Source organism: Nuphar pumila, chromosome 2, assembly GCF_984573655.1.
Source record: "Nuphar pumila chromosome 2, dmNupPumi1.hap1.1, whole genome shotgun sequence".
NCBI lineage: Eukaryota > Viridiplantae > Streptophyta > Magnoliopsida > Nymphaeales > Nymphaeaceae > Nuphar > Nuphar pumila.
In genome coordinates, this window is record NC_143250.1 from 13,059,700 (window position 1) to 13,075,766 (window position 16,067).

General features: G+C 36.0%; 1 protein-coding gene across 1 annotated transcript in view; it reads right to left on the reverse strand.

The window, feature by feature from the left end:
- The window catches only part of LOC149844800 (uncharacterized), a 93,665-nt gene that overhangs the window by 64,029 nt on the left and 13,569 nt on the right, over positions 1–16,067 (reverse strand). Inside the window, exons 4-5 of the mRNA XM_089995288.1 lie at positions 7,460–7,574; positions 7,167–7,329 (exon numbers count right to left, since the gene is read on the reverse strand). Of these exons, the coding sequence (XP_089851414.1) occupies positions 7,167–7,329; positions 7,460–7,574 (278 nt within the window). The remainder of the gene's footprint in view (positions 1–7,166; positions 7,330–7,459; positions 7,575–16,067) is intronic.

A 16,067-nucleotide genomic window follows, 5' to 3' on the forward strand; every position in this document is an offset into this window, starting at 1 on the left:
CTTTGATGAGCAAACTAAACTTATAAAGGCGCTAAGCGAGAGCATCCTGCTTCTTGCTTTTAGAGAAGATCAAAGAATTATTAGGCCAACAAAATAAAAAATATTGATATTTTAAGTAAAAGAGGTGATTTTAAACATCCCTAACCTTAAATGCACCTCTGTTAATTCTGCTCATGGTCTCTCCCCAAAGAGTAAAAGATCCAAGATTCGCAACCAGAACAAACGGTCAATGTCATAGTTTTACATATCACACACAACCAACAAGATGAATTATGACCAGTACTGAAACCTTCCAATCCACACTGCAAATCGCAGCATTAAGCTTTCTCAAGGTATATAGGAATATTCCTTTGGCAAACATTGTTAACAAAAAATATACGCACATGGCGGGGAAGTCAAAGTCCATTTTTAAAGCTAAAGGAAGAATTGTTTCTATATGGATGCAATACCAGAACGTGTGTAAAGTGTGCAACACAAAGATCGTGAGATAAGCAATACAACTTACGAGTTTAATATTACAAAAATATGGTGAAATCCTCCAAGCAAGGCATTTCAAGAAAATAATGTATTGGAGTGTAAATTGATGGACAATGCTTGAAGAATTACAAGAGCATTCATGTTGAAGATATCTTTCCTGAAAAACACAATAATACACGCATCATTCACATGTATCCCATGTCACCCCAAGTATCAACTCTACTTCCGACCATTTCCCTAAGCAGTCATTCCTAAAAGATAAAGATAACTCCACAGAAACAGCCACAACAGACACACCCATGGCCCAAATCATACTGAGAGAATACTTGGCAAAACATTCTTTACCTCTTACGACCGCTAGAATCCCCGACTAGGTGCCTAGTCGCGCTAGTCATAAAAAAAAACTAGGAATTGGTATTCCCGACTAGGCACTTAGTCGGCGCTTAACCTTCCCTCGACTAGGCATGAGGGCAGTTGCATTTAATTTTTTTTATTTATTTTACGATAAAAGGGGGAGGTTTATAAACCCTTCTCTCTCTATTAAGATATGTACATATATATATGTATATTTATATGTATATATATATATATTTGTATTATATATAAATATATTATATACTCAAGTCAACACTAGATTGGTTCCCCTTTTCCCTTCTTTAATCTCTCTCTTCTCCCACTTGTTCTCTATATAAAGGGTGGGTGTGTGCCTTTGTAAGTGAGAGAGTGATGGGTAGTTTTAGGATTACGTGTGTGATTTGAGTGTATTGTAGTGAGGATTATGCTAATGGACTGGGCCAACAGGGCTGTTGACCGGGCCGGCCTGTTGGGAAAACCTTGGCCCTCGGCCCGCCCGTTAGCCCATGGGCCTAATCGGGTCGGGCCTATTATATAATATATATAATATATATTATATTATATATTATGTACATATATTTTATATATATATATTATGTTATATATATAATATATAATAATGGGCTGAATCGGGCCGATCGAGCCAACCCATGTCGGCCCGCTTTAGGCTGGGCCAGGCCAAAGGCCCGGTTCAGGCTGAGCCAAGGCCAATTATACTGGCCCCAGCCAGGCCCATGGCGGGCTGGGCTGGGATGGGATGGGCCGGCCCGCAGGCTGCTCGGCCCAGTGCCCACCTCTAGTGAGGATTCTTTGTAATTCTTATTTCTTTTGTATTACTTGAATTTCATCCTTAATGAAATTGTTTAATTTTAAATTGTGTGTTCTATGAGCATTTCTATTGTGAATGTTTGTTTAACTACATTGTATTCTTGGGTCATGGGACGCATTCCAGAGTGCATTGGGATTTGTGACTCTCTCTCTCTCTCAAGCTCAAGCACCCTTGCCCTGTGCTCTCCGTCATCACTCCAGGTACGCCTCCACCTCTTCTTCTCTCTCCCTTCCTCCGCCTCCGCCTCTTCTTTTTCTTCTCTCCCTCTTCCTCTGCCTCTTCTTCTTTTCTCTTTGTCTTTCTTTCTCTCTCCCCCTTCCTCTGCCTCTTCTTCTTCTTCTCTCTCCCTTCTTTCTTCTTCTTCTCCTTCTTCTCTGTCTCTGTCTAGAACAGAAAATTTTTTTTCTTTTTGTGTATGTTTTTTTTTTATTTCAGCAATTCCCTGTGTACAGTATCAAAAGAGGAATTTAAAATTTTGTTAAGTTTTATAATTGATCTGAGCAAATTACTCTTAATCAGATTTTGCTGCTGCTGATTCTTTTTTGTTGCTATAAGCAAGTCACTGTTTGTATATGAAAGCATGTTTATATATTTCTTTAAGAGATTGAAAGCATGTGTAGTCTATCTAGTGATTGTGTGTTGAACTGTTATTACTTATTAGTATCCATGTATATGTTTCTTTGATTTTTTCCAATAAATTGTGTATTTTTTATTAACTTTTAACTGAGAGGAAGGTTTAGTATTACTCATTATATTTCCTTCAAAAAAGTATCTCACTATATATATTAGTTATGTGTATATATGTAAATTATGTAATTGTGTACTTGTTTGATTCTTTTATTGTATATGTATGTATAATTGTTAATTGCATATCATATACAAATACAATACATATATATGTGATTCTTTAATTCTAATATATTTTTGGTTCTTTGATTATTCGATTTATATACAATATATACATTTTATTCTTTCGTTCTTTCATTTATATACATTTGATTTTTTTTATTCTTTCATTTATATACATTTGTTTGTTACTAATTTTAGCAGTTCATTTGCATATTTTTTATTTTTTAAATTAAGGTACTGCCTAGTCTCCGACTAGTCTTTTTAGGGGTCCACCGACTAAGCACCGCCTAGCGCTTTTGACTACATAGCTTATCATAAGTTCTTGGATATTTTGATTATGAATTTTATAAAAAATTATGAATATTTTTAAAAATATTGAAGCAAAAATATCAACTGATGTCAAGATTGCCTGCAGAATGAGATAGCTAAGCTGAAATTCTACAAAAACCCATAAATAAACATGATCAGCTGAATGAATGGGTTAACAATTGAAACCTCAATAAATTACTAGAAAGATATGATCCACATTGAGTTCCAGACCAGAACACTTGACAACTTCCCACAGAAAATCAGCAGAAATACAGCAATGACTAATCACATGGAAGAGAAGCAAAGTTATCTACTTTGCCAACTAAGAAATCCATTGAAAAGCTCGGGACCATTTCTATTTCATTTGGGAAAAGCTCAAGCGTGACCTGGTAACACACCAAACTCTATTTCATTTAGAAAAAGCTCAAGCATGGACTTGGTAACAAACCAAACTACCCCAATTACTAAAACATCATTTTGAGGCCAACATAATAGAAAAGCAGGCATTCAGTTGCCTATAGCTTTACATTGCCAATATGTTGAAGTAGAAGAATCTTCATCCCATAGTTTATCAAAAGTAAAGTGATTTGTATGTGTTCTCATGTTTTTATTTTTCCTTTCTTTTGGCTAGGCCAAGGGAACACTCGTCTGGTTGGTAAATCCCTTCAAGTCCTCCGCTTGAGGAGTATACCCAGCCTTGACCTTGCGGCAAAGGATGGCCGCCCTAGGTTTCAAACAGCGGTCGTCCCATCTCAGGTGTCAAACCAAAGTTGCCCTTAACCAGGAAGGCAGAGCCCTCATGGGCTTCAACGTGTGTTCTCCGATGAAACCTTGGTGAGGAAAACCAAACCACATTTATACTGTCAACAAGTAGAAGTAAAACAATAAATGCTTCTACCCTAAGCACAGAAAATCCACCAAAAGACATCAAGGCAAGTGGAAGACATGGCATGGTATTCAGCTTCATAGCCAAGATCTTAAATGGATCCAATATAGCGTGATCAGAAAGTTGCAGAAATAATTCACAAGGCACTAAGTAACATGGGTACCAAGGCAGTTAACATTTCCATATCAAATAGCTTCCAAGTAAAAGGATAGCAAGTAACATACCTTAACAAAATCTCAGCATGGTATCTCTGAGATCCATCGATATTTAGGCAAGGAGAGGATCTAACTATTGACTTAGGCTAAAGGATAAGGAATAGTAATATCTAGTCTCTATGTAGACCATAAGTAGTCAGCCTATCCTCAAGGTTTGGAGCATTCATTTCTTTTTTCCTTCTTTCCACCGAAATTTTCAAGGTTTGGAACATTTAACATTATCTATTGTAAAGAGATCAAGCATTGTACGTGCATAATGAGCTCAGCATTCAGATCCTTTGCATCATTTGAAATAGCTTGTAAGAGATTGCATTACTACGAAATTCCATTCAACATTTATGGTCCTAAAGTATTTCTCTTGCAACTTTATATCAGAAAAACTCATAGATCGCATGTGCCAGTTGTACTTTTTGGTTCCAATTATTTTTTCTTCCTCAGCATTGTCTCGGATTACTAGTGATACTGAAGAGGGTTCAATAAATCATTATATTATTTGCAGCTTCAGTGCCTCAAAGTCATTTGATCCCAATTTCCAGCATAAACTATTCATTCTTAGTTCTCCCTTGGACCTAGCAAGAATATGTCCTGTTTAGTTACACGAGCGGAGTAGAATCTTTGAAATCTTACTCCCCATTGGTACAGAATGAACAACCACTGAGTCGGATGACAGGACTCATAAAATTTTATTTTGTAATTGCAAAGAACATCATTCTTTATATGAATGTTTTAATGAACCATTCATCCACAGAGGGCCAGACTTGATTGTGCATTGAATGGCTGCACCAGCATGTCCTGATGTAGACAGCAAGGCTGAATGAAACTGAGAGGGTTGATGGGAGAAAAATGAGAGCACACAACCGTGACAGAGGGGGGAGGGGATGACAAAAAAATAAGAAAATAAAGATGTTCATAACCCCAATAAAACGGATAGATCCAACAAATATCAGGTTTCATAATCTATTGTTCAGCCTCCACACATTAAAGGAATGAAGATACTAACAAAGGATAGCTTTTTATGTTCCTAGCAGCAATTGGGCACAAGGGGAAAGCAGAGCATCTTGACAATGGATTCACAATTGACTGATTCAATAATCAATCCATGTGATCAAGTAACCAAATCAACCACGTTTTGCCATTCTAGCGAAAGATGTCATGGTTATCACAAGACGACATTATTTACATGCAAAGCATTTGGAACACAAGGCAAGAAGCAGACTTAGCCATAGACGCATAGGTAAGATGGAACTTTCTTGATGCAGAACTATTATTGCTACAATATACTAACAAAACATTTACATATTTTGGCTGCTATTTTAGGTGAGAATCAATCCCAACTTGAGTAGGTGAAAATGAAAATGAGTATGTTGCACCTTAGATGAGAAACTAAGTTGTTATATATGTATCACCAAACATTAGACCTCCATTAGACATGCAGTTGTGTGCATGCAGGTGTTAAATGATAAATTTTAAGGGTCCTCATGGAGGACCAATCATATGCTCTTCCATGTCCTTTGTAGCATGAATCTCTTTTCAAGGTTGTGCACTGGCAGGCATGACAGCACTAAAATGGGATGTGCCATGGCAGTTTCTAGCATTAACACTTGCACTAACAGTTGAACAATGGTCATTGAAACCCTAACCGTGGCCCAGGTAAGACTGCATTGTCAAGCACCAGAATCTCTAACACCCTACTACACCCCAAACCATTGCTTCACTGCCCTTTTTTGGTGCAATCAGCACCAGAAGTGACTCGAAAACCAAGGCTGAAAACCACAACCATCAAGCAACATTTAGTAGAGTACATAGGTCAGTTTCTCATTCCTTTAAATTTAAAGCCTCAGTTTCACATCATAGTTTCATATCTCAACTTACGATCTCCCTCAAAGTTCTTACAGGCCTACACCTTCACAATTTGTCATCTCACCCTTTCACACTGATGTTTTAGGTTTCTTCATGACAAAACCAAACTAAAAGTATCCCAAATGACCACTTAATTTTGCACATAATACATAAAGGCACATATACATGTTTATATAATTATATGTATGAATGTATCTATATGTGTAAGTACGGACATATGTGTGTTTATGTATGGGTGCCGTACCCGTGTTGTCACACGTTGACATGGGTAGGGTACCACGTGCAATGCGGATACGCCATGGGTCGGGTCCTGCACTGTGCCAGGTCGGGTCTATATCAGACTGAAACTAAAAAAACAAAAAGAAAACTCGCCCCCCCCCCCCCAAACCCTCGACGCTCTCATCTCATTTTTTTTCATTAATTCACCCGCCGCCAATTTTCAAAACCCTTTCCACCTTGGATTGCACGAGAAGAAGAAGAAGGGGGGAGAGAGAGATCATGAAGGAAAATGAGGAGGAGAGAGAAATATACCAACATCTCCCCTCCTCGTTCTCGTTCTCGTTCTCGTTCTCCTCCTCCTCCTCGATTTTCCTTCATCTTCTTCTTCACCTCCTCCTCGTGCAGTCGTGCTCCTTGTTTAGGGATCACGAAAAGAGAGAGAGAGAGAGGATGGGGGTCTCTTTTCTTTTTATTATAAAAAGAAAATAAGAAATATCTCAATAGCCCCTCCTCTTTTTCAAAAATTTCATTTTGACTTCTTTTATATTCAAAATATCAAATTCTTCCTCTTTTTCAAAAATTTCATTTAACTTTCTTTTATATTCAAAATATCAAATTCTCTTCTTAATATACATATATATATAGAGAGAGAGAGAGACGTATCCCCGTACCCACATTTTTTGGAATTGCTGTGTCATACCTTCTATACCTGTACCTGCACCCGTACCCATACCCGTACCTAGGTGAAATAGCATCTAACACAGAATGGTTGTGACTATATGAATTGACAATCGCACTAAAGGCCAACAAGGCTAACTGAATATCAAGCTCTCAACATAAAAAAAGCAAAAAGACAATGAGTTTGAAGTTAGGCATTCCACAATCAACCTATCAATGCCAATTTCCTAGCATGTTTTTGCACTCTTATAATGCAGATAAAACTGTTTTTGTTTCTTTTAAAACAGAAGGAACAGAAAATATTGGAGTATTTGAATAGCTTACAAACAAGAGTTCTCTATTCCATGCACACAGTCATACATCTTCTCATAAGCTTGTTCATATGCTCATAAGACACCAAACAATGCAATGTCAAAATACAAAATCTCAAAAAAACAGGGGACAAGCACAATTCATATTTTAATAGTTTTTTTTGGAATTTCATACTCACCAGTTAATAAGAGCAATTATGGCAGAACCACGAAGCAAATTAGGTGACCGAAGCTGGTCCAACAGAAGAGTCAACTGTTTCTCTGCTTCTTGAGTTAAAATATCAACATTAAGAACCAGATGCTCTCCATTTAACCATGAAATATTGAAGCTTTGTGATTTCCCTGTAAGTAAAAAATGACACTGATAAGAGGATTATATTTCTTTTTAAAATTTAAAGAGCTCCAAAATATTAATAACTGAAAACAATAGGTGAAATCTGTTTCGCACACATCAAAATTATCAAATTGATACCTTCTCGTATTTGAAGTGGAGATGGTGCCTCAGAACCATTTGTGTCAGGTGAGAAAAGTAAAATAAAAATCTCAATAAATTTCATAGCTACCAATCTTATCCCGATTGAACCAGGCTGCATGGCAACAATCCAGAATAAACAATACATGTAAGTTATGAAGTACACTTGTAGTCTTTGTTGAAAAAGTATAGATAATCAAGCAGCCAAGTCAATTCAAAACATGGAGGAATTATTATAATTGCAACAATGAATAAGACCGAGAAACCCCAGAATGCAAAGGACACAGCATTAATTGTTCAAGAAAATAAATTTATACAGTAAAGACCCATGACATTTAACCTCCTATTTCAAAACTTAAAAAGAAAAGTATCATAACAGCTGTATGCACATTACATGCCCAACTTCTCGCATTATAGTGGAAAACAGACGTAAGAAACAAGTGGAAGAAAATTGAAATGAGTAACATAATATGATTCCCAAAACAACATCCAGAAATTCTTTTAACACCTAAACAAATGAAAACACTCAAGAAAACTGGAAGAGCTGTCCCACGAGAATAGATCAATTCAAATCTTCAAAGAATTTGGAACTTATGAAAGATGTATCGACAGCAAGTGACAAGGCAATCTAAACGATTCAGCTTTCAATGTTGCAGTAGCCCGTATACAAGTTTTGTATTGGCAGCCAGTTTAACTTATGAACCACCAAAACAAAGATAGAGCCTTACACAATAAAACAAAGTTGACCTCAGTATAAGTATGTTTAATTTGAAAGGAAATTTTCTAACGTAAGTTGCAACCTGTAACAGTAATATAAGAGGATAAAGCCCCATTTCAATGACTTTATTTTATGTTTATAAATAACAATAGAAGCAGTGTTAGCAAATATAAATATATATAACACAAACAAATTATTATTATTTGGCTGTCAAGCTTCCCAAAACATTTCATATAGAAAGTGACTGGATGTGTATAGAATGCATTCGTGTTAGATCCATTTAAGTTAAATGAGTTTATTGGGTCCAAAAATTGGCACTAGGGATCCTAAACCATAGGATTCAAGTTAAGAATAAGTAGGTTCGTGTTTGGCTTTATTTGGGCTCAACATAACTCATGAATTCAACCACATATCCGGTGTAATGAAACATAAGTGCACAAGCACAAAACAGTCCACTAAGGGACTATACAAGAGCCAAGAAGCAATGCACAAGAAAAGCACAAAAGTGCTAGTAAGGCTTACAAAGAGCCAAATACAAGAAAATAAGCACAGAAGTGCTAATAAAGCTAAGCCAAACACAAGAAGGCGACAAATGCATAAAGACAATAGCCTTTATACATAAGAATATAAGCACAAAAGTGCTAATATGGCTAAGCCAAACACAAGACAAACATAAAAAACAATAGTCTTTATTTAGATAGCTTGAGAAAAAGCAATAATATAAAGAGGGTCAAATCCCTTCTATTTGTACACAAAAGGGAGACCAAAGGGGGCTCCCATAGAGCTGTTGGGAGCCCCCAACGGTCATATTTGTCACCGTTGGGGTGGCTCCCAAGGGCTCTCTGAGTTGCCCAAAAAGACCTTGGTCAAACCAAAAAGAAAAGAAAAGAAAAAAATTAAAAAGACAATTGCAATATAGTCCTTAGTGGGCTATTCTATTTACGTATCCAATAAAAAGACCAAAATACCCTTATGGATTATAACTAATTACAAAGGTATACATATATATATTTTATTATATATGTATACAATATATATATATAAATACATTTTAATTATTTATTTTAACATCCTCCATCAAACTTACGATGAGACCACCGAAAGTTAAGTTTGTTGGGGAGAAAGAGAAATCGAGGTGTAGGAAGAGCTTTGGTAAAAAAGTCTACAAGCTGATACTCCGTGGTGACGTACGGCAACTCAATAATTTCTTTCAAATACTCATCATGTACATAGTGGTAGTCCATCTTAATATGCTTTGTTCTTTCATAGAAAGTGTGATTCCTTGCAATATAAATGGCACTTTTGTCACGACACATCTTCGAAGATTTGGAGATAGAAATTCTCATGTCTTGAAGCAGAGCCCTTTGTCATACCAAGTTACCAACTTCATTGTAGTTGTAGTCATTGCTCGATATTTTGCCTCAGTTGAAGATAATGAGACATGTTGTTTCTTGCACCTCCAAGAAATTAACGAATTTTCTAAGAAAACATAAAAATCAATAGTTAAGATTTTATCATTTGAGTTACCACACCAATCTGTATCAGTATAAGCAGTTAAATCTAAGGATGGGAAGAGGATAAGAAAAGTTCTTTCGTAATATAACAAGCAATCCTCATAACTATAGCCATGTGCACTGAGGTAGGAGCATGTTGAAACTGACTTGCTAGGTGGACCGCATGGGTGATAAATAGGTAAAAGATCCAATCAATTGGCGATATGAAGTAGGATCTTCGAGCAACACACCATCTTCAAGTCTTAATTTGGTATTAATGACTTTCGGGGTCTTCACCTTCTTTTCATCAGAAACTCCTGACCTACCACATACGTCAACAGCCAATTTCATCTGAAATAGAATATACCTTCTAGGTGAATAAGCAACCTCAATTCCTAAAAAAATATCTTAAAAACCCCAAGTCGGACATATCAAAATTTTTCTTTAAAACATATTTAATTTCAATAATTCCTTTGTCATTTCCTATGATGATCATATCATCAACATATAAAAGAAGAATTACAATTTTTGTATATGTTTTCTTGACAAAAAGACCAGTGTCAGTATAACAAGAAGTAAATCCCAAATTAATCAAAACATCATTAATTTTATCATACCAAGCCTTTGGAGCTTGTTTAATACCATACAAGGCATTTTTTAGTTTTAAAATTTTTTCATTTATATTAAACCTAAGAGGAGGGTCCATGTATATTTCCTCACCAAGTTCTTCATTTAAAAATGCATTTTTAACATCTAATTGATAGATGGGTCATTTTGGATAAAAGCAATGGCAATTACGATGCGAACACTAGTCATTCTTGCGACGGGAGCAAAGGTTTCATCATAAACTATTACATATTATTGGGCATATCATTTAGCAACTAATATTTCTTTATACCTTTTTAATGATCTGTCACTTTTAATTTTGACTTCAAACACCCATCTACGTCCTATAGGTTTCTTGCCTAGAGACAAATCAAACTATTTTCCATGTATTTGCTATCCTAAGATCATTAAGTTCTAATTTCATTGCATCAATCCAATGAGAACATTGTTTGGTGCCATGATAATTAGATGGTTCATAATAAGAATGGAGGGTTATTAAACATGCTCTAAAATCTGAAGAAAAAGAGTCATATGATACAAATCTACTAGGAGCATTAGAGATTGGATTAGATCTCCAAAGTTGGAATTCCACTAGGGGTATGTTTTGGGAGAACTTGTCAAAAGCACATTGATGGTCACCGTGACCACCCCGAGTATATACATGCATATCATTAGATGCATTTTCATTTAAACTTTCATTTTGATGACTAACTTCATCCACAACCGAATGTTCAATACTAGAGTTATCAACCAAACAAGAGTCAATCACATCAACAGAGTTAGACTCATCATGCCTTGGCAATAGATCTATGTCACATGGGTGCGGGTGCGACACGGGTGCGGTGCAATTCCAAAAAATTTGGACACGGGGACTCGGCTATATATATATATATATATATATATATATATATATATATATATATATATATATATATATATATATATATATATATATATATATATATATATATATATATATATATATATATATATATATATATATAATAAATTAACACATAAAGATTGTAAATTTTAAAGCAAAAATAAAAAAGCAATTCTTAACAACACAAACTTACCAAAATATAACACATAAAGAAGCTTGTGAGTGTGATAAACAACAAAACTTATCATAAATCTGCCTCATCGTCTGAATTAGAGGGAAGAACAGGATCAAGGTAGTCCATGTTGAGAGTATGCAAATTATGTTCTCCCTCCAAGTCAAAATCTTCTGGAATTACATCCTAATTCTTGGATGGTCCACAACTGCATCAAAAAATGACTATATTAATATCTAACTTAAAACTTTGAATATAAATATTTAAATGCAAACTTTGAATACAAAGAAAAAAAAGTACTTATACTCTTCTTTGGTGCGGCGAGAAATTTATCGTAGATTTGAGTGAACATAAACCAAATCCTCTGCTCTTTTACTAGTGAGTTTGTTTCTTTTAATGTTGTGAATTTGAGCATATGTACTCCAATTTCATTTACAACAAGATGATGTAGCAGGTTGTGATAACAACTTCATTGCAAGACGTTGCAGATTTGGTGTCTCTGATCCATATGTTGCCCACCAATTAAGGGGATCTTCCTCGTCCCTTGCCACGAGTGCTGCTAAAAAATCAAATCTCCCACTAGAAAACTTGTCAAACTCACTATTTACAACCTTAAACATGTGAGGATCATTAAAAAGTCTTCCCAAACATATCATTCTATTTCTTGATATCTCAGGATCTTCATTTGGAGAAACACGACCAACACCTGCTGTCAATCATTTTTTCGCATAGTATTTTGGATTGAGAGAGTGTGTCATGCAATGCAAAGGTGTATTGCTTTTATCACATCTTCTCACTAAAATTGAATGTACATGATTGTAAAATTCTGAATCATCAAGTGCAATATTTTTCTTCTCATGTTTAAAAATGATACTTTGAACTTTTTCAATCATATTGTCTCACATTTCATAAATTCTATGAAGCATTGGTACATCTCTGTCAACTTCTCTCAACATTTCCCAAATAGGCTTTGTAAATTCAACAAAATGTGTAATTTTATCCCACCAAAAATCATCACAGATGCATTTTTTGATAACTTGAGCCTTGACATCATCTTCAGTACGATAAAAATTCTAATCTTGATCAGCCACCATCATCATCAATGCATTCTTGAGTTGCTTAATTTTTTTTATCATAACAATGAGAGAAGCAAAACGAGTTTCAGCAACTTTCAGTAACTTGAGATCAGAATGCCTATTAAATATAGAAAGGGCATGATGATGGTTTACAACAAAATTTCTAATATTTCGATCATGCTCTATTTCCTCAATTCATAAGCACATTTCATGTGCATGTGCATCATCTTTTGATGGATTACATATACTCTTAAGTGTCAAATTTAAACGGTGTGTTGCACAAGGAGTCCAAAAAATATGTGAATATGTATCTTCACTTGCCAAATTCATTCTTGCACGACTGCAAACTAGAGCATTGTCGGTAATGATTTGCACCGCACTTTCTTCACCCACTTCTTTTATCACTTCGACAAATAATCTCTTTAAATATTCAGCATCTTTATACTCTCCAGATGCATCAACAGTCTTCAAAAAGATTGACTCATTAAGTGAGTAAGCAATGGTGTTTATCAGTGGTCGCCTTTGTATATCAGTCCACCCATCAGAAACAATCGACACTCCATGTTGTTTTCATGCAAATTTTTTGGTCTCTAACAAGTCTTCAATTCTATTTTTTTCCTCTGCAAGAATGACTGTTCTTAATTTTTCTGAACTAGGAGGCACATAACCACTCAAATTACAATTAGCCAAAGATGTAATCATATTTTTCCAGTATGGACTTCTAGCTACATTAAAAGGAATTGAGCTTGAGTAAAAGATTAGACCAATCTTTTTATCAATTTCTGCTCTTGCCATGTTTTTGAATAACGCTTGTATTGTTTTATTGTTTTCCATCTTTCTTTTCTTTAAAAGCTCTTCTTGTATATCACTAGCAATAGGAAAAGACAAATTAATCGAATCGCTTCTCATCTTTGCAATTTTCTTCTTTTCAGCTTCCTCTTGTTCTTTTTTTAATTGCTTTAACATGTCTTTGTCAACCCCAGAACATGCCCTAATTCCTTGACCACGAATATGCAAAAGATGTGCTTTCACACGCGTATAAGAACCTGTGAAAACAGTCTTACATAGATTACAATAAAACTGCATATTCCCACCACCACCACTACTAGCTTTTACTCCTTTTGTCATAAGCCTCCAAAGTGGTTGAGAAACTTCTAATTCAGGGTTAGAACTTGAATCAAATGTATTGACACTACCGCTAGAACTCGTCATTATATGACGAAAAGTGAAAACTAAAAAGAAAATAAGTAAATAAAATAAAGTTAATAAACACTTCAAAATAATAGTAATAGGAGCTCCAGGTTCGTTCCCCATGTTCAAACCAGGCCCTCCTCTGCAAACCAGGTTCGAAATAGGGGGCCTACCCCCTATCTGACGAAAAAATGAGGGGCAGGGCAAACCCTTGCTGAACCTTATCAGTGGCAGGGGCTTCGCCCTTGCCAAAAAGCCAAAGGCAGCAGAGGAAACGAGGAGGGGATGAGCCCCTCGTCATTTCCCTTTTGTTCCGCAGGGGTAAGGAGTGGGGGAAGGAGGGGGCTCGGCTGACAGGCCGAGCCTTGCCCCTGCCAGACATAAGTGAAACGAGGAGGGGCCAAGCCCCTCCTTTGTGAATAGGAGGCACAAAGAGGGGTCGAGCCCCTCTTTTTCGAGCAGAGGGTGCAAGGAGGGAGGCTGCGAGCAGAGGGTGCAGGAGGGTTGACATACCTGTTGAGTGTTGACGGGGGGGGGGGGGGGAAACGGTGGCTGGCACCTGTGCGTACCGTCGCCGGAGTCTGGATCGCCGGCGTGGGTGTAGGAGAAAGCTGCAGCGACTGAGGGGGAGAGGCAAAATCGAGAGGGTAAGCCCCTCCCCATGTCGATAAACCCCTTTTAGGGTTCGGCTGCAGATGAAATTTGGATCTGGGTCGGGTCTGAACCCGATCCGATCCAGATCCAAAACGTATTTTAAAAATCAAAACGGACATTTTTAGACTCAGTCAAAGTTGACCAGTCCAAAATGTGGACGGACTCGGCCTCGACTCGTTGACCGAGTCCGACTCTGCGTTGAACGAGTTCGAGCCGAGTCCCAAGCCGCACCTGTGTCCGCACCCGTGTCGGGGCGTGTCGACTCGGGTGCGGCGCCTCGTTAACCGAGTTCATGTGACTTAGCAATAGATCAAATAAAAAGGAACAATCAATTTCTTCTTTTTGTTATTAAATCTATTTTCATTTTCAAGAAAGGTGATATCTTTAGAAACATAGAGTTTGTTGTTTATTGGGTCAAAACAACGATACCTTTTTTATTTTTCCCATATCCCAAGAAAACACATTCAATGGCTTTTTGGAGAAAGTTTATCATTTTTATAAGTAAGTACATAACACTTGCAACCAAAAAATCTTAGCCTTTAAGAATCGGGAGTCATTTTTAAAAGTTTTTCAAATGGAGAGACATTTTTTAAATAAGTTGAAGGGGTTTTATTTATTAAGTTGACGTTTAAATGGCTTCGGCCTAAAAAAATTTGGAATGTCCCTAGATATAAGAAGAGTTCTAGTGGTTTCTACTATATGTCTATGTTTTTTTTTGCCAATCCATTTTGTTAAAGAGTTCTAGGGCAAGAGCTTTGATGACAAATTCATTTTGTTTTAAGTAATTTTGAAAGTCATTTGACATATACTCCCCTCTCGAATCTGACCTAAGTATAGATATTTACTAAGAAATTATTTTTTAATCATTATATGAAACTCTTTAAAGAAGAGAACACATCGGATTTGAGATTTAGAAAATACACCTATTTGTATCTAGGGAAATCATCCATAAAAATAACATAATAAGAGTAACCCCTTTTTGATATGACCGGTGAAGGACCTCATACATCCGAATGCACTAATTCAAAAGGTCGAGTAAAAACAAAAGATCTATGAGGAAAGGGAATAACTTTTATTTTTCTAAAAATACAATCGTTATAAGATATATCTTTTTCATTACAAATATTTTTGAAAAAAGAAAAGAGTTGCATCTTCGAAAAACTAGGATACCCAAGTCTCTTATGCCAAGTATCAATATCTTTGTCATGTACATAGTTACAAAATAACTTGGGTGGAAGTATCAAAAAATCCATAAGGTAAAGATCGCATCTCTTATGGCCTTGCCCAATCAGCTTTCCTGACTGGAGATCTTGCACGATGCAATCTTTAGATGAAAAAGAAATTTGCAACCATGATTAAAAATTTGAGAGACGGAAAATAGATTTAAATTTAATTTTAGAACCCTTATTTTTTGAATAAGAAATTTTTGAGAATTTTAAGAATTTTTAGAATCAAGAATTTCAATACTATTTATTTTTAAAGAAGTTTCATCGACGATTGAAACATAAGATGAAGTAGAATTAGTGCAAACTACAAAAAAGATATTCTTATGAGGGGTCATATGAAAGGAGGCATCTGAGTCAATAATCCACATACCTAGAGGAGAGAAAGAAGATGAAATGGCGGCACCCGAAGTAGAAGATGATTTGAGAAGTTGTTGAAGTGTCTCTGATATTTGAGTATGAGTGTCTTTGATATCTCCTCTATTCTTGTTAGATTCTTCTTTCTTGAGTATGATTTATCTAACATAAGTGATTTTGGCTTTAGGCTTTAGGCAAACCGGTCTAATATGTCCCGGTTCATTACAATAGTGAC